Source organism: Phyllostomus discolor, chromosome 1, assembly GCF_004126475.2.
Source record: "Phyllostomus discolor isolate MPI-MPIP mPhyDis1 chromosome 1, mPhyDis1.pri.v3, whole genome shotgun sequence".
Taxonomy (NCBI): domain Eukaryota; kingdom Metazoa; phylum Chordata; class Mammalia; order Chiroptera; family Phyllostomidae; genus Phyllostomus; species Phyllostomus discolor.
In genome coordinates, this window is record NC_040903.2 from 179,710,974 (window position 1) to 179,730,387 (window position 19,414).

Here is a 19,414-nt window from a genome sequence, read left to right on the forward strand (position 1 = left end):
TTCATAAAATAAGGGCTTGGTGATGATGAACTCCTTTAATTTGACCTTATCTGAGAAGCACTTTATCTACCCTTCCATTCTAAATGAAAGCTTTACTGGATAGAGCAATCTTGTATGTAGGTCCTTGCCTTTCATGACTTGGAATACTTCCTTCCATCCCCTTCTTGCCTGCAAGGTCTCGTTTGAGAAATCAGCTGACAGTCTAATGGGAACTCCTTTATAGGTTACTGTCTTCTTATCTCTTGCTGCTTCTAGGATTCTCTTCTTCATTTTCACCTTGGCTAATGTAATTATAATGTGCCTTGGTGTGTTCTTCCTTGGGCCCACCTTCTTTGGGACTCTGTGAGCTTCCTGGACTTCCTGGAAGTCTATTTCCCTTGCCATATTGGGGAAGTTCTCCTTTATTATTTGTTCAGATAACTTTTCCACTTGTTGCTCTTCCTCTTCTCCTTCTGGTACCCCTATAATTCGAATGTTGGAACATTTAAAGATGTCCTGGAGGTTCCTAAGCTTCTCCTCATTTTTTTTAATTCTTATTTCTTCATTCTTTTCTGTGTGGTTGTTTCTTTCTTCCTTCTGGTCCACTCCATTGATGTGAGACCCAGCTTTCTTTCCATCTCTATTGGTTCCCTGTGCATTTTTCTTCATTTCACTTATTGTAGCCTTCATTTTGTCATCTAATTTGTGACCAAAATCAACCAATTCTGTGAGCATCTTGATCACCAGTGTTTTGAACTGTGCATCTGATATGTTGACTATCTCTCAGTTGCTTAAAAGGATGGATTCTGGGGCTTTCATTTGTTCTTCTGTTTGAGTCATCTCTCTCTCTCTCTCTCTCTCTCTCTCTCTCTTTTTCTTGGTCTGGCCACGCCTGTTGTGTATGAGGAGTGAAGACTTAGGTGTTCACCGGGGTGGGGCACCCCAGTCGCTGGGTTGTGATGCTGTATGTGGGGACGGGGTCCAAGAGGGAACAATGGCTCTTGCTCTGCTCTCTGCCAATTTCAGTCCCTTCCGCCACTTCCCCCAAGCAAACTGGACCTTTCTGGTGCTGATTCCCATGTGGGTGGGCTTGTACACCTTGTGGGTCTTTCCAATGACCTCTCCTTTGAAGCTGGGAGTCTCTCCCTGTGCCTCAACCCTCGTAGGTGTTTTCAATCGGTGCCCCAAGGCTCTATTTTCCAGCATTGGGATCCTGGGTTGGACGCAGTGCCTTGCTTCACAATCGCCACCTCGCCAGGTCTGCTGGTTGCCACCCCTCGGCCGAGGTTTGCCAGCCGCCACTTGAGCATCCAGGGTCTGCCCGCCAAGGTCTTACACACCTGATCCCAACACTCTTTGTGCCACAAGACCCCTCTCTGCCCGGCTTCTCGACTCCTCCCCTCCTACTTGTCTGGATGAGTGTGTCTATTTTAACTCCTTGGTTGTCTGACTTCTATACAGTTCAATTTTCTGTCAGTTCTGGTTGTTATTCTGTTTCTAAATTGTTGTTGTCCCTATCTTGGTTGTGCGAGGAAGCGCAGTCTGTCTACCTATGCCTCCATCTTGGCCAGAAGTCCCAAGATGTAATTATTTTTAATCATCGAAGTTCATAGACTACTTCTGAATTCTACCCATGGATCTTATGTTAATCCATTTGAGCTGCTATTACACAATACCATAGATTGCATGGTGTATAAACAGTAGAAATTTATTTCTCACAGTTCTGGAAGCTAGAAGTCCTCGGTCAAGGTGTTGGTAGACTTGGTGTCTGATGAGGGCCTGCTGCCTGGTGTAGAAGGCTGTGTTCTCACTATAACTTTACGTGGTGGAAGAGGCAACAGAGCTCTCTGGGGCCTCTTTTATGAGGGCACTAATCTTATTTACGGGGGCTCTGCTTTCATCATCTAATCACCTGCCAAAGACCTCCACCTCCAAATACCATCACATCAGTGATTAACATTTCAATGTATGATTTTGGGGAGACACTTCAGTCTACAGCAGATCCCTTAGGAATTTTAACTTACAAGGTTATTTCAGTAATCATGGAGAAAAAGGTGGAACTAGGGGAATAGTAATAGAGATGACAATAGAGGACAAATTTGAGATATTTGGGAAGAAACAATGGGATAGTAAAGGGAGAGACTACCTAGAGTTATTGGGGAAATCTTTATGGAAAAAGTAGATCTAGGAATGTAAAATGTAAAAGAAACTGTGTGCAAAATGTCAAAAGGAATTGTCAGAAAGCAAGATTTTCCAGGCAGACTATTGCTGTGAATCATCATAAGGTAAGCAACAATGAGGACAGCTACAGGTTAGGAAGGAAGCACATTCATAAAGATTAAGTCAGGCACACAGAGACCCATGACTTGGCCGCTCGTGAGCTGTGAGATGGAGGGCAAATACCTAATGAAGCCTCAACTTCACACACTAAATATGAGGATAATAATAGCATGACCTATAATATTGTTGTAGGAATTAAATGAGATACTGTAAAGTGGTTGTTAGTACAGTTCTGACACATAGCAAGGACAGGTAAACATAAGCAATGATTGTAATTACTGCTAGGATCCTGGCATTGTTTTTGACTGTCACCCACAGGAGATTGTGATCTAGTTAAGGAAACAAGGTAAAACACGTAATATATTTTGAGAAGGAAATCATCTAGAATCAAGTGTTCAAATATAAGAAATGAGAAATTCTAAGCTATTAATTTTCCCAGAATGACACTTTTCTCTTTCATAATGAGATTTTGAGAATTCCTGCCACATATTTGTGTGTGAGCATTGCAAATGAGTAATCATGGTGCCAGATCCCCTCTTAACAAGTGGGTTTCAGATATTACTGTTGTCCAGTCTCTGCTGCTTACAGCTAAACTCCTGTTTGGTGCAATAATGACTATGGATCAAACCATGAAAGGCGCAAAAAAAAGTAATCGAGATTCTGAAAGTCTGTCCTTTGCTTTTATTTAGAGGAGCTAAAACAAGAACAGGATGTTTCCTTTCATTCTGTCATAGTAGCATTTCATAAAGATGCACAAGGAATTTTAATCAACCTTTAGAACTAGCCCTGCATTTCACTAGTTTGTATGTGGCTGGTTGTGCCTTAATGGCAAAACATAAGGGTTCAAATTCTTTTTCTGCTGTATACTTTGCTATATGACATATGCAAAGTGTGGAGCCTTAATTTTTCATTTTTAAAATGAGGATAACAGTTTCTATCTCAGGACTATTATGTAGATCAAGAGAGAAAACTTAAGTCAATGTCTGGAACAAAATAGAAACACAATAAAATATTTTATAAGCAATATAATGCCTATTAAAGAGTGAGACTTTAAGCCAAAAACTGCAACAAAAGACAAAGAAGGTGATTATTTATTAATAAAGGGGTCAGTTCATCATCAAGAGGATGTAACAATCATAAATATGTATGCACCTAATATTGGAGCACCTAAATATATTAAGCAAATATTTACCAACCTAAAGGAAAAAATAGACGACAATACAATAATAGCGTGGGACTTCAGTATCCCACTTTTAACTATGGACAGGTACCTAGACAGAAAATTAGAGGAAATGTTGGACTTCACCTTCATTATTCATTAGTGCAAATGAGCCTCACCAACGTATGTAGAACATCTAATCCAACAGCAGCAGAATGCACATTCTTCTCAAGTGCACATGAAACATCCTCCAGGATAGATTAAATAATAGATCACAAAAAAGTCTTAGCAAATTAAAGAAGGTTGAAATTATACCAAGAATCTTCTCTAACCACAGTGGTATGAAACTAGCAATCAATAACTGGAGAAAAACGGGAAAATCCACAAATATGTGGGAATTAAACAATACACTCCTGAACAACCAGCCAGTGGATCAAGAAGAAATAAAAAGAGAAATAAAAAATACCTTGAAACAAACAAAAAGAAGGTAAACAACATATTAAAACTTATGGTATGCAGCAAAAACAGTTCTAAGAGGAAAGTTTACAGCGATAAATGCCAACATGAAAAAAAGATCTAAAATAATCTAATTTTATACCTCCAGAAACTTTTGAAAAAACAGACTATACACAAAACTAGCAAAAAGAACAGAAATAACAAAGATCAGAGCAGAAACTAATGAAGTAGAACCCAGAAAAACAATACAAAAAATCAAGGAAACAAAGAGCTGATTTTTGAAAACATAAACAAAATGGACAAACCTTTAGCTAGACTAATAAAAGAAAGACTCAAATAAATACAATCAGAAATGAAAGAAGAGACATTACAACTGACACCACACAAATACCATGTAAAAAGGATCATAAGAGAATACTATGAACAATTAAATGCCAATAAATTGGATAACCCATTCTCAAGGCTGTACAGATGCAGAGCTGGTACTTGCAAGACCCCAACTATATGCATCTCCTTCAGTTTTATGCCCTCAGTACCTATTCCCCTCACCCTGGCCCTGGACCTGCTTGCAGCTATCCTGAGATCAAGAGCATCAACTCCATTCTTTGCAGGTAGAGGTTAAGTATCTTGCTTCACTCTCACTTGAGCTAGTAAGTGGTGGGCTTAGGATTTGAGCCTGAATTATCGAGGGAAGTTGGACAGCAGAGCCTGGGCCTTGACTGGCTGCACCTACATTGAGGCTTCATCTAAAGTTTCGGTTGTTGTCTTCCTTTCCAGGTGTCCAAGGCAGCTGCAGACTTGATGGCCTACTGTGAAGCTCATGCCAAGGAAGATCCCCTCCTGACCCCTGTTCCAGCTTCAGAGAACCCGTTTAGGGAGAAGAAGTTTTTCTGTGCCATCCTTTAAGTCTTCAAGAGGAGCCTGAAGAGCCTCAGGGCTCCTGGGACACTGATGTAGAGTTTTTAGCAAAGTGGGCGCCTTTCTAGTCCACAGCATTTAAATAGAGGGAGGAGAACCATCCTGGGAACTCCAGGCTATGCATGTTTAAAGAACTGGTCCCCTTTATGACAATGAAAGTCAATCCACACCCTGAGTTAAGAGCTCTGATACCTGCAGAACTGCCTGGAGGAGGGGACTATGTAAAGATAAAATCCGTGTCATCCCTTTTCTGCTATCCCTCCCCAAACCTTCTGTTTCTGCTTCATATTTAAAAAATAAAAATTCAAACAGACCGCTGTACTGAGCTAAGATATGTATGACCTTTTCGGAATGAATATTGCCTTTAGAATACCCTTTGATCAGCTGAGTTGTCCAGTGTAACCACGGTTCGATTTAATGGCATTGATGTCTAGTCTTTGTGCCTTCGTTTTCCCTTTCTCCCCGACCCTCCCTCCGTCCCCCTGCCCATTAGAGTAGTACAGAGATAAGGCTGGACTTGTCTCTGAGACTGAACTCCAAGGTTGAGCGCCCAAAATGTTTAGGGAGATATTCCCTGTCGTTTATTCTCATGGTAGTAACAAAAACAATGCCGGTTGTCTGTGTCCTCTTACCGCTATTCCTAACATCTGTACATGATAGCTTTGATTCTGCAAGTAACAGTAAATCATGTGTCGTGACTGGTGCTTTCATATATCTGTGACAGTTTTTGAGTACTCTTGCATGAACATGTCCCTATGTTACATCCATTCAGAAGTTTTGTTGTTTTACTCTAGAGATTGAAAAAGGAATAAGAGAGAAAAGAAGCTGGGAAGGAAAAAACGCAGTATCTTGAAAATTGAGATTACTTCAGCGCCTTAGCCATGCCTAAAATACCTCCTAGTTATCAGTGGTATAAATGCCTCTTCAACCTGATTTCCAGAATCTGAAGCATTTGGGTTCTATCTGGGATCCAGGCCTCACAGGTACCCCGAGCATGAGAAGTAAGGCTCTGCCATGAGCAGGGAGGTGCTTTTGTCATGAAGAGCAAATTCCTCCTTTCCCCAAATCACATGAATTCTAGGTCAAAAGAACCCTTTCTGTGCTCTTAAGAAAACTGTGGCCCCTTTTTTTTTTGTTTGTTTGTTTTTGGCTTTTATTTTTTGTTGTTGTTTTTCCAGGTATTAGGAGAAACGAATCCATGGCACCAGAGAAAACTCATTCTCAGAATCCCAGCTGTTCGCCTGCCTGGGAGAAGGGGCAGGTGTGGCCCCCGAGGGCCCCTCCACCAGAGGGGGTGTGCTCTTTTTGCCACTGAGATGGTCTTTGTGTGTCACTCACCTATTTTACCACTAGAATCTTTCCTCTGTTTTTGTCCTCCATCTTGTTTGTTAGAATCTCTCAGACTTTCTTTATAACTAACTTCCTTGCAGCGAGAGCCCACTCTTCCCAAGAGGTGACACTCGTAGACAGTGACTTTTCATGGCAGCTCTAGTCTCCATCAGCAATGGGAGGCACTGGAAGCCTTTATCGTATCTTGTTTGCTTCAAAATCCCAAAAGGCTATTTCCAAATTAATTTTATTTTCCTCTCTTTCCTTACCCCCATTTTCTTTTAAAGGAAAAGACAAAAAGACTTAACATGCCAACACAGATTATGAAACAGACTTGGTAAATATTTTCCTTAGTTCCTTTTTATGGGCATGCTGGTAAAAGAATAAATGCATCCAATTAAAGCTCACACCTGGGGTAAAGCAAGGAGAATACTGAAATATTTGTGAAAGGAATAAATGCACTTCTATAACTGGATACTTCTGTTCAAACTTTGGGATTTTGCTATAGTCAGTAGGATACAGATGAAGATTTAGAGGGAAAAACCCTGGCAGAGCATGTATTGAACTACAGTGTTGTACCATCAGCTTAGTGATGCTGTGGACTCAGCTAAAACCATGTCCATTTTTACATGAGACAAAATATGAATCAAACATGTGGTCATGTAAAAACAGCTGTGAATAAGCACTCTTTGGTGGTGATTAAAGGCATCATTATACAACTCTGATGACTTTCATAATCCACACCACTTATTTTCTCAGAAGGATTCTATATTTTCATGTTAATCTAGATCTTTGAGACAATGAAAATGGAATTAAAACTTCAGGAAGCATAATACAGCTCTGGTGACTAAAAGTTAAGGAAGTTCCAGACTTCATGTAACCTTGTTTGTGAAAGGGTAGAGAAGGTAGTAAATATACAGCCCATCTGAATTAAGTTTCAGGAGAATGTTTTGGCTTTTTCATAATTTCATGTCCTACAGTATGGAATTATAATACAAGAGTATATGCGTTTAGCTTGTTGATAGTTTTACTTATTAGGGAGAAAAAATCTAATATTTTATGATTACTTATGCCTCTAAAAAGTTTTAATTCTTTTAGAGATTCAACAATCATTTTCACCAGCGTAATTTTATCTTAAGGGGAAACTTATTTTAATTATTAAAGTCCCTAATTTCTGTATATAATGTATTGAGTGGTAATGAAATCTGACATAGAATTAGTTAAATAGTAACAATAACCTTCATATTTTTAAAAATTGCATTCTCAATATTAACTCCAATTTCATTTTTTTCAATTTTTAGAACAAATACTGTTTTATTTAAATCAGAGGTTGTAAATAAGTACTTTGACCTGAGGCTAATTTGCTAACAATGTTTGAAAGAGATTGCTTACCAAGGAAAAAACAAAAACTTTCTTCATACACTCACTTGCTAATGGAATCTTGAGAATCAAGCATGCTGTGTTAAGGAATTTTTGTACTCCCTCTCTTTTTTTTAAATATTTGTTTCTAGTTGCTCCTAGCAATGGTGAATTGTTACATATATACATTAATGTTTTCCCAGCCCAAAAACTGTTCATGTTTTTCCTATATAAGATCTATGGAAAGTGTCTTTCAGAGAGAGGAAATACAGAAATGTTAAAGCAGGAAGACCTGAATGTGATGTGCACATTTTCACCCCACGTGGACCATTCATTTGTTGTAATAAATGGAATTTTCAGACTCACTTCTTATGCAGTCAATCTTATTGTGGAGGGCTGTGGACCACCTCCCCCACTGGTTAATTTGGGAAGGTTGATGACACATCAGGTGGATGTGGAAATAAGAATACATTGATTTTCTTTAGGGTTTTGCTAATAGAGGTGCCTCAAGGAAGGAAAACACTCCCATGAAGCTCTTTACAAGCCTTTCTCCCTGGTCCCCACATCTCAGGTGCAGGGTTGGGCACAGAGGAAAATGATGGGGGTGCCCCCAGGGCTCTGGTAGGCTAGACCGTGGAGACAGAGCTGCATTGTACTCTAGCATGCTATAGGTATGCCACCAGGGAGTTTTCCTTTTCAAAAAAATTAAAAAAAAAAAAGAACACAAAGCCCTATTCTCCATGAGTAGTTCATGATTTTAAAGGAGTGCTGGAAAAGATAAATGCTTAGAACTCTAGACTCAGCAGCTCCTCAGAGATACTCCTACTCAGGAAAGGCTTCGTTATGTCCTTCACATTATGCCAGGAATAGACGGTGACAGTACAAAAGGAAATGTTGAGTCTCCTGGGACGTGCGCCAATGACAGTGGCACCATTAAACCTCTGATGAAGGGGCCACTGCAGTTCATGTATTTGTCATTTACATCACTGTCTGTTGGACTGTGGCCCCTGGAACACCTGCTTCAGAATCACCTGGGGTGCGTATGATAAAAGTAGACACCAGGCTCCATGTAACTCAGAATCTCTGGCAGTAGCACCTAAGAACATGTACTCGCTGCATGCTGTAGTCTGGAGGCTACTCATTTAAGTCGAGATGACCTGTGAACAATGCAGGGGCTAGGGGTGCAGACCCTCCCCATGCAGTCAGAAATCTGTATAACTTCGAATTCCCCAAAGCTTACCAACTAATAGCCTGCTGTTGACCAGACGTCTTACTAATAGCATAATAGCAACACACATTTTGTATGTTATATGTATCATATACTACATTCTTAAAATAAGTAAACTGGAGAAAAATGTTAAGAAAACCACAAGGAAGAAAAAAAAAGAAAAGAAAACCACAAGGGAGAGAAAACACATTTCCAGTACTGTACATATTTATTGGGGGGGGGACCCACATACAAGTGGAACTGCCTAGTTCAGATCTGTGTTGTTCAAGAGTCACTATACGACAACAAGTAGCTTTTCAAAATGCCTAAGGAAAGACATGAGCCAGTCGTAACTGTGCTTGCTCTAATCTCTACAGCGCAGGAAGTGCTGCCTGAGAGGGAACATATAACCGAAGGGTGCGCAGCCAGGCAGCTCCTGGACGTGAGTCACTGAGGAGAAAGCTTGTGGGGTTTAACTCTGCTCCTGTTCTGTTGAGCCCCATGGGAGGATTGCCTCCAGCTCTGGTTCTTTAATAAGCTGGTCCGTCACATTTTAGCACTCTCAATGACGTGGGAATTAGAGCTGGGTCAGCTCCAATCCGCAAATTGCAAATAATTTGCCAAGGGAAATCCCTTTCCCTTTGGTTCTGCCCCAAATCTACATTTTCTTCTATTTAGAACCAGGAGACTCAGACTTTATTTTTAATGAAGGGGGTCATGGGCTCCCAGGCCTTTCCTCAGTAAGAACTCCTACTCTTTCTCTGTGTCCATGATAGGAGAAGCCTGTGCAGTGGGGGGAGGGAGCAGTGTACCTCCTCTTGAAGATGACAGACAGACAGTGGCTGGTGACTTTTGTCTATACTATATGCAAGCAAACGAGTCCATCTAGCATGAGCTAGAGAATCAGGATCAGGCCTGAGTTCCTGTGTGACCTTCAGCAAGTCCTTTAGCCTCGTCATGCTTTAAAATGGGGACAAGAATACCTGATTCACGTGCCTCACTAAGTTGTCAAAACCAAATGAAAGAGAGCACATAGAGGATACCATGAGGGAAGAGGCTATAAAGAATCATTAGACAGTGCTTGTACAACTTTCAAAGAGAGAACAAGATTAAATAGTTCCTTCTTACTTCTTGACTCACCTTTTTAAAATTTTTTACCTCCATAGCCCCTGGTTGAGACCCCTCAATGCTTCACATCTGAGTTCCAGCCACAACCTGCTTGTGTAAGCACTCTGACTCTCATCTCCTCCACTCTAAGCCATCCCACTTACTACTATGTATTCATTAATCAGGACTCCTTTGGTTGCAAGTGTCAGGAAACTAACTAAAACTAGCTAATAACTGACGAGCTCAGAAATAGTTGCTACTTCAGGCTCAGCTAGATCCAGGTACACAGATGATGTCATAAGATGTCTCTTTCATCCCTCGGTCTTTGCTTTCCTCTGCTCTGGTTTAATTCTCAGATAGACTCTTAACCCTGCAGCACCAGAATAGTGTCAGAAAGCTCCAGGCTTACATCTCACTAATTTTGCAATCAGAGAAGAAAGATAACAGTTCTGACAACAGTCCCTGGCTGTATCTGTGAAAAGTTTTCCAGTACTCTTATTGGCTGGATCTGGTTCACATGTCCATCCATCCCTAAACTTAGGCCAAGAGGTAACATCACTGCCACACAAGGAGAACAGCAGTTCTCAGGAAACTGAAGTACTCCTACTAGAGGAGGAGAGATCAAAAGTTAAATGCAAAACCAAGTGGTGCCAACCACACCTTCACAGGCTCACCGATGTAACCTTGGGTTTCACCATGCTCAGAAGCACAGGGTGCTCCGATTCAGGGTGCTCTTACCCATCCACAAGACAGGTCCACATCAAATGCCTGGCTGTCCAGGCCTATCCTACTAATCCTGCCTGGTTCTCTCTCTCCTCATTCATCTTACCCCTTGTGAATATGACATTTGCAATCCTATCTCCTATCTCTTCGTGTATGAGGTTATCCTTCTGGAATGCCATTTCTCAATTCCATAAGTAAATAAACCTTGCTCAAGCCCAGTCTTGAGTTCTACATTGTTTATGAATGGCTTCAGGGAAGACTATCTTTCCTCTCCCAACTCCTGTCGCCCTTGTTATCAGTCCTCAGACAGTTTGGTATTTGACTGTTTGAGGTCCCGGCCTCCGTGGAGCTGTGCTTCAGTGGAGGAAGTAGACAAGTAAATTATCAATTACCAGTCACAGTGAGAAGCTCTAGGACACAGGAGGGGAGGGGGGCAGAGGTGGCTTACCAACCAGGGAAGGTGCTGTTGAAGTTAGTGGCTGGTTATATGAGAATCTTGTCTCTCACCATAATCTAGGGAACAGAGAACAGCAGTGGGGCAGGCCCCTCTTTAATCTTCCTCAGTGCCTCACACAGTGCCTGGGGTCTCAGTAAGTACTCAGCAATGACTGTTTATGGGTTGTGAGCACAGAACAAATGCCTGCAGAAATGGGTCAAGGTAAAGGCATAAGTAGTAAAAGCTGGTCTTGTGAGTTTGCAAAGGCAGCTAAGCAGGAAGCCCTCCCCTTCACAATAGTCAGCAGTCGGCTGTGTGCACAGAACAGTGGACCAAGCCACAGGGAGCTTGTGGCCTCTCCTCCCTGAGCCAGCACCAGCTTTGGGTCCCCGCCACTTCACTCTCCAACCCGAAAGTGAGATGTGGTGGTCTCAAGGTTCGGATGAAATGCAACAGTGGCCATGTTGCCATCATCGTAGCTCCAGAAGGGTCTTTCCGCCATCCACCAAGAACACTATTTCTAATTGTCCTCCACTGTGTCTTTATGTGGCTATTTGAATTTACATACAAATTAAGTAGAGTTGAATAAAATTAAAAACGGAGTTCCTCAGCCATACTAGCCATATTTCAAGTACCCAATAACCACATGCAGCTAGTGGCTACTGTATTACTGGGCAGCAATAGAGACTATTTTCACCAATGCAGGAAGTTCTATTGGAGAGTGCTATTCCAGATCAATGGTTAGCAACCCTTTTTCTACCCCATACAACTGACCAAATATGGCATTTCCTTGTGACCAAATGTCCACACACACATACATATACACAGGGAGAAAGTAAAAGTACCATAATAATCTATAATGATTACAACAAGTGACCAGAGGTCCCAGTCAATCACACAATCATACAGGCTGTGGTGTAGAAGAGACAGGCTGTGGGTTATGTTTCATTCTACATATTTAACTGTGTCTTACTCAAAAAGGTCAATGGTGATGATCATGATGATAATAATGATGATAGCAGCAGTAGCAACAGTAAAAGGAACACATTAAGCACTTAACTATGTGCTTGGCACGATGTTAAACCTTTTATAGATATTTCAGTTAGTGCTCACAAAACTCTGTAATATGGATATTATTTATTTCCCAGAGCAGGTACTTTCTGTGCCTCATGTCACATCCGGTGACCTACTTCTGATTTCAGCCACAGCTGCAGTGGAGATTTCTGTACAAGCTCATTCTTGCTCTGGGGAAGTTAGTGCTCATGGGGCAACCCTCAACCAGTGAGGGACAAATGTCTCAGGCACCCTCCCTTCAGAGGATAATTCTGGAGTATACTTTATACGGTTTTTCAGAGGGTCTCTGGCAGGATTGAGCCTCAATTATTCAGAGTAGCAACCAGCCCAACAACTTACCATATTAGTCTCTCCTCTTCATCTGTCTCATTTTCTTTCCTCCTACCTCTCTGCTGTCTGAGATCACTCTCACCAGCAGCCCCAAGTCCTCGAGCCTGGCTCTGCAGTGGAGGGCACTCAAACTAATTCAACCCATTTTACAGACAAAGAATTTGAGATCTAAATTGGTCTTTCCCCAAGTTCCCACTTCCACTAAGTGGGAGATCAAGAATATGTACCTAGCTCTGTCCTGATTCCAAAGATTTAACTCTTAATTATATCTTATAGTTTACAGGAATGAAAGTATGGAAGAGAGAGATTTTGAGAAAAGTTCTGAAGCTGTTCTTATTTAGAGAATAAGCAGATTGCTTGTAAAAACTTCAAACCTCTGAATCACTTCTCTGGAGTGAATAAATCAGTGAACTCTTTCTTGTCAATACTTATCTTCTGTTCACTGTGAGTATCTGGTACCGAGAAAGGGTTCACCTTGCACAGAAAATATCTTCTCGCATCAAGGAGCCTGTACAAGAACAATCAAGAAAGCTGATTTTAACAGGGATGGTCTAGAATGTTTACTTCCCTTCAGGACTTCAGGAGGGGAAAGTTTCTTCCCCTTCGAACTGCTGTTCTAATAATTGCTTCCCTGTCATCTCAGAGCCCAGGGACTCTCCAAAGGTTAGCAACAGGGTCTGAGTGGCAGTGGAGGATTCCAGAAGCTTCATTTGAGAAAAGGACCAGGGAGAATATCAGGACAAGGGCCTCTGCCAGTGCAGCGTCAAGGTCTCTGGAAACAGATAAGAAGGGTGTTCATTTCCTCCCTTTGCCCTCACCCCATTTCCTGCCCGGCTCCCGCACTGTGCGATATCCCACCCCAGCCTGTCACACAGAATCCCAGCTCAGATCAACAGACACCGCTGCACTCGCACGCCACACTGAGAAGGAAATGCTTAACGTTCCTCCAAAGCAACTATCGCTCCCCATCCTCAGTCAGAAATCACTGCTCCCACCCGCAGGTTATCTGGGTTTACTTTGTAACAGCAGTTCTCCAAGAGCGTTTCAGGAACTCCTGAGGGTCCCTGAGATCCTTATTTTTGTAATGATCCTATGTAGGGAATTTGCCTTTTCTACTCATATTCTCTTATGAGTATACAGTGGAGCTTTCAGAGGTTACATGACACTGATGTCACAACGGATTGGATGCAAACGTGCGTGTGAGAATCCAGCAGTCTTCTGCTAACTCAACCATGAAAAAGATTTGCAAACATCTAAAAGAATGCCACTCTTCTCACCATATCTGTTGTTTGAGAAAATATAGTTATATCTCATGACAATGTTAGTGATGTGAACATGTAATGGCTTTGTCATAGTTATTTTCAGTGAATTTAAAAATACATATTTTTTAAAAATCTTGGTTTTATTTTCTAATATGATAAGTGGCAATTGATATGTCCCACATAAACCAAAATCTTAACTCTAGGGGATTTTCAATCATTTTAAAAGGGGAAAGGGGCCCTTAAACCATAAAGTTTGAGAACTGCTGCCTTATAGATCGTTTTCTAGTTCCACCCCCCATCTTACAGATGGGAACATGTGTCATTGAAATCTCACAGCTGTTTAGTGGCAGAGCCATGCAGGGGACATGCATGGTGAGAGAAGGAGAGTCAAGCAGTGAAACAGAAATGTTTTAGGTTGTGCCCTATGGTGTTGTTCAAATCTGTTCTCGGAAAACATTCCTGAACTCAATTTCACAATTAAATAGCATGTTAAAAGAGAATTTTCCACAGAAGTAAAATCTTGACTCTCACGCAGGTGTAAAACGAATGCATGCAGAGATTCTCTTTAACTCTCTGTTAATAAAGAAACCAAGTGATGCTACAACTGGTTCAAAGCAAAAGTCAAAAAGCAGAGACATTTTAAAATCAGGAATAGAGGAATGAATTTGCAACTGGATGCAAAACTGGCTTTTTTTCACAAAGGGGGAGAGAAGTCAGAGAATCTCCATGAGACAGAATGAGTTGTGTGACTAAAGCAAGAAGTATCGCACCCTACGACCAATTATCTGCAACTCATAGAATTACAAAATCGCTCAAAGGCAAGGAAGGTGCAGAGCCCTGTGGAATCAGACTCAGGTAACTTGAAAGAATGTGCTCTGAGCAATGCATAGGCTTTGAGGATCCCCTCAAAGCACAGGCTTTTCTCTGCTATTGAGAGACCCCATTAGGTGGCAGGTACCAAGCTAAACTAAGTGAGTCAGAAGACAGGAACTTGGTGGTACCCTGCTCTCAAGGATCCTACAATCCACCCCTGCTATGTGCTATAGACAGAATATTTGTGTCCCCCCAACAGTCATGGGTCAAAATCCTAACCCCAATGTGGTGTCATTTAGGAGTGAGCCTTTGGGAGGGGATTAGGTCGTGAGGGTGGGGCCCTCATGAATGGAATTAAAGTCCTTATAAAAGAAATCCCATGGAGGTCCTTCATCTCTTCCACCGTGTAAGTGAAACCAGAAAGGCCTGGCATTCAGGCTGCCTGTTACTACCAAACCCAATAAGCAATGACAGTGATTGAATCTTTATGGGCACTTTATTCAGGTGGCTATCAATCTGAGAAGATGGTGGGTTCATACCCTAATAGACCATCTTGTCTTCTCTTTCCAGGCCAGACTTTTTATAAGGTGGTGGTGGGGCGGGGGGAATAAATAAGGTGCAGTGAGGGCTTTGAGATTCAGAGGCTACAGCATTCCCGTCCTGGGCAGTTAGCTGCTCCCAGGGGAGGGTGGTTGTCTGTCTCTCCCTGGAACACAAAGGCCTGGATGCCTCCAGTTGTCCCCAGGTGGTAATAATCTTTAGCAGGGTCCCAGGAGGTCAGCTGTTTTCCCAGGAGCCAGGATGGGCCTTATCTGTAGCTTCTGAAACAAAAGCTTTAACATACACATTACTTGCTAGACTTGTAACTTTTTACCTTAAGCTAAAATTTTCCAAGTCTTGAGTCCCCTATCATAAGGACATAGCAAAAAGACAGCCATTTATGGACCGGGAAGCAGGCCCACACCAGACACCAATTCTGCTGGCATTTTGATCTTGGACCTCCCAGCCTCCAGAACTGTGAGAAATGAGTTTCTGCTGTTTATAATTCACCCAGTTTATGCTACTGTGTTGTAGAAGCCCAAATGGACTAAGATACCATATAACTCATCACTAAGATACCATATAACAGGGTTGGAGTGTACCCTGTTTCTCATACATAGATGAGGCATTTCTTAGGGTTCGTCTCCATCTCCTAGGTAATAAAAACTACCATCTATTTAGTGCCTACTGTGTTTTGGATTGTTGGCATCCTCCCTGAAGCCCCATCTTCATGTTACAGGCGAGGAAAGAGAAGCTGAAGAAGCTGAGTCACGTACATGCCTGAGATCTCTCTCAGTCAGTAAGGCTCTGTTTGGGTTCAAACCCTGATGTAACTGGTTCCACTTTCACTCTCTCCCCTTGTTCAGTGCTGACCCAGCAGGAATTCTCTGACAAAACATGCATTTTGCAATCAGTAGTCACACCAGAAAGGGCATTAATTATATTTACCCTTGAGAATCTTGAGATTTTATTAACCCCTGAACTCAGTCCAAAATTTTTAATAGCTCTCCTCTCAACAACAGACATAGCAGAACCTCAGTGTTTCGGCTCCTTCATCTTTCTTGAGCCAGAGTTGGCACACCCAGGCCATCAGCTGAATCCAAATGGTTTTGTATAGCCTACGAGCTAAAAATGATTTTTACATTCTTTTTTTTTAATATTTTATTTATTTATTTATTTTTAGAGAGGGAAGGGAGGGAGATAGAGAGAGAGAGAAACATCAATGTGCGGTTGCTGGGGGGTCTGACCTGCAACCCAGGAATGTACCCTGGCTGGGAATCGAACCTGGGACACTTTGGTTCCCAGCCCGCGCTCAATCCACTGAGCTACGCCCGCCAGGGCTGATTTTTACATTCTTAAATAGTTGAAATAATCGAAAGACAAATGGTATTTTGTGACCTGCGAAAATTATATGAAATTCAAATTTCAGGGGCCATAAATGAAGTTTCACTAGAATACAACCATGCCTGTTTGTTTTGTATTTCCTGAGCCTGATTTCAAGATACAAAGGCAGATATGAGAAGTTGCAACACAACCTGTATGGCTTGCGAAAGGGAAAACATATATTATTACCTAAAAATAATTGCCAGCCACTGGCTTAGAGGGACTTTCTGCATGAATGTTAAAAATAACTTCTCAGGAAGCCCAGAATAAGTAGCTCTGAAGGATTTCAGCATAGTATGACCTTAATGTGTCAGGTTTCAGAATTACTCGGGGGAAATTCTGTTACTGCAGGAGTCTTGGTAAGAATGCAAGACCTCACGAGAGGCTTTAAATCCTCGTCCGAGCACCGCTTTGGGGAAGTTCTTCGCTGGGTTTCCCACTGTTGGCACCTCTGTCACTCGTGGCTGCTCTGGTTTATGTCCTGTGGAAGCTCCGCTTGCCTTTACCTTTAATTACAATGATTAAAATTAAGTGGTGCCTCCTGTGTGGGAATTTTCCAGTCCCTGAAAAGAAGCTTCCAAATAATTCTTCTTTCTCAAGAGCACCCTCTGCGGGTCAGTTCTCAGAAGGCACTACATCAGCGCGTTTCTGGCTGCAGGTGGGTTCGGCTGCCAGGAAGGACGGTTTTGGTGTAGGGACAAGTATTATCTCCGTGCCTGGTCAAGTTTTTCACAGTACACGAGTACTGGCATCTGAATACAGAACTTCTTCATTGTCTTAACTTAGTAAGAGAACAGAATGCCCTTTGAATGCAAATTGACAGTCCCCCTGGCTGGGCAGGAGAGGTGGAGGAACACAGAACCTTGTTGAAGGCGGGCTTTTCAAACAACTTGTTAATAAGGCAAAGCTAAGTTTATTGCCTCCCACCATAAGGAAGTCTGAGAGTCCCGGTAGGGGAAGGGCAAGGTCTGATTTACCAAGACTTTGAAGTCTGGTTTAAACCAGATCTTCTAATGTTTGGAGAGGGATTAGGATTGGGTAAAGATTATGGTATAGCCATTTAGGATTGGTGGACACAAGTAAGGTGAGTCTAGGAATGTAAACTGTCAGTTGATAATCTGATGAGACTCCCCAGAAATTTCTACAATGGAACAAAGATTTGCAAACTTGCTTTTCTGGGGTAAGAGTCTCTGAACTAGTAAAGCTATGCTAATGAGGGTGATGGAATAGTGTGGCTATGTTAATGCAGACGGTAAACCGTGGAGGTCAGGAGATAGGTGGTTTTGGTTCTCTGCTTCTTAAGAACAGTTTTTGCAGCCGAAGAGGCTCAGTGTGGATGGGGCATAAGCAGAGTCAGTGTCCTGGTGATTGCAGACAACATGGGGCCGTTTCTGGGCTTCCAGATTTGTTAGGGGTGAATGTTTGGATGTAGGGATTCTGTGGCTATAGGTAGCCTGTGAAGGAAACCAGAATATGTCACCCAAAATTTGTATGCCTCTTTGATATGAAAATTCTTTTGAGCTGAAGGCAATTAAGAAGCAATAAATGGCCCTGACTGGTGTAGCTCAGTGGATTGAGCACAAAACAAAGGGTCGCCAGTTTGATTCTTAGTCAGGCCATATGCCTGGGTTGCAGGCCAGGTCCCCCCAGTAGAGGGTGCATGAGAGGCAACCACACATTGATGTTTCTCTTCCTCTCTTTCTCCTTCCCTTCCTCTCCTTCTAAAAATAAATAAATAAAATCTTTTTTTTTTTTTAATTTTTAAAAAGAAAAAGAAGAAGCAATAAATGCAGGAAAAGCTCCCCATTTTCTGCTTAAAGGCAGGAAATAAATTCTCCTTTTACTGGAGACAGACTCACCAGCCAAGAGAGGGCACCAGAGGATTCTGCAAACAAACCTTGTTAAACTGACCCTCCTGCCTTCCTAGCTGAGGAAGAGGAGGACCACCTGCCCTGGGTGGAGCACCCTAGCCCAGACCTTGTTGTCCTGTCAATTCTTCACAGATTTGTTTCTTTGTCTAAAGGTGAATAGGCAGAACGCATTTTATTGCACCTTGCTTTATTGCGCTTCACAAAGTGTTGCATTTTTTTACAAATTGAAGGCAAGAAGATTATGACTCGCTTTGTTCCAATATTTGCTTGATGACAGTGGTCTGGAACCAAACCCGCAGCTTCTCTGAAGTATGCCTGCAGAGGCTTCCTGCTCCGGTCACTTCTTTGGGTCTGCCTCGTCTTATAAAGAGGCCCGTGTACATGTAAAAATTCTGTAAAATGTGTATGCCTTTCTCCTCTTAATCTGTCTTTGTCACCTTAATTTTCAGACCTAGGTAGGGACCCCAAGAGGCTCAAGGAAAGCTTTTTCCTCCCCTACACCTAACAGGAAAGGGGTTGATCTTTGTAGGCTGCTACAGTGCTGGTTTCACATGAGTATCTGCATTGGGCCTTGAGGGGACCAAAGGGAATGAGAGACCATCCCCATCTGCTCCCTTGCAGAGGCCTTTGTTTTATTTTATTTTATTTCTCAAGATTTTATTTATTTTTAGAGAGGAGCAGGGAGAGAGAAAGCAAAGGAGAGAAATATCAATGTGTGGTTGCCTCTCACATGCCCCTGACTGGGAACCTGGCCCTCAACCCAGGCATGTGCCCTGACTGGGAATTGAACCGGTGACTCTTTGGTTCATAGGCCTGTGCTCAATCCACTGAGCCACACCAGCCAGAGCTAGGCCTTCATTTTAGAGTTATTGAAGGTACACAGAGAACAGTGCCCAGAAGAGAAGTCAGGAAAACTTGCACAGCGTTAATGTTAGAGCTGGGATTCAAGGCATGACAGGAACTCACCAAACTGTGAAAGGAGGCCCAAAACCTCCCAGCATGTTCTGGGGATGGCAAGTGGTTTTGTGGCGGGGGTCCAGTGTGTTTTGGGAGCAACATAGGAAATGGTGTTTGGGGTCAGGTGCTCAAGGGCTTTGTTTGCAAAGGTGCTGAACTTTATCCAGGAGGTTATAAGGAGTCCCTGAAAAAGTTTTAGCAGCAAAGTGCTAAATGTGCTAATGATTTGAT

General features: G+C 42.2%; 1 protein-coding gene across 1 annotated transcript in view; it reads left to right on the plus strand.

Moving 5' to 3' along the window:
- Positions 1-7,845, plus strand: part of GNG2 (G protein subunit gamma 2) — a 108,761-nt gene extending 100,916 nt beyond the window's left edge. The window contains exon 4 of the mRNA XM_036010028.1: positions 4,652-7,845. Within this exon, the coding sequence (XP_035865921.1) occupies positions 4,652-4,780 (129 nt within the window). The 3' untranslated portion in view covers positions 4,781-7,845. The remainder of the gene's footprint in view (positions 1-4,651) is intronic.
- The last annotated feature ends 11,569 nt before the right edge of the window (positions 7,846-19,414 follow it).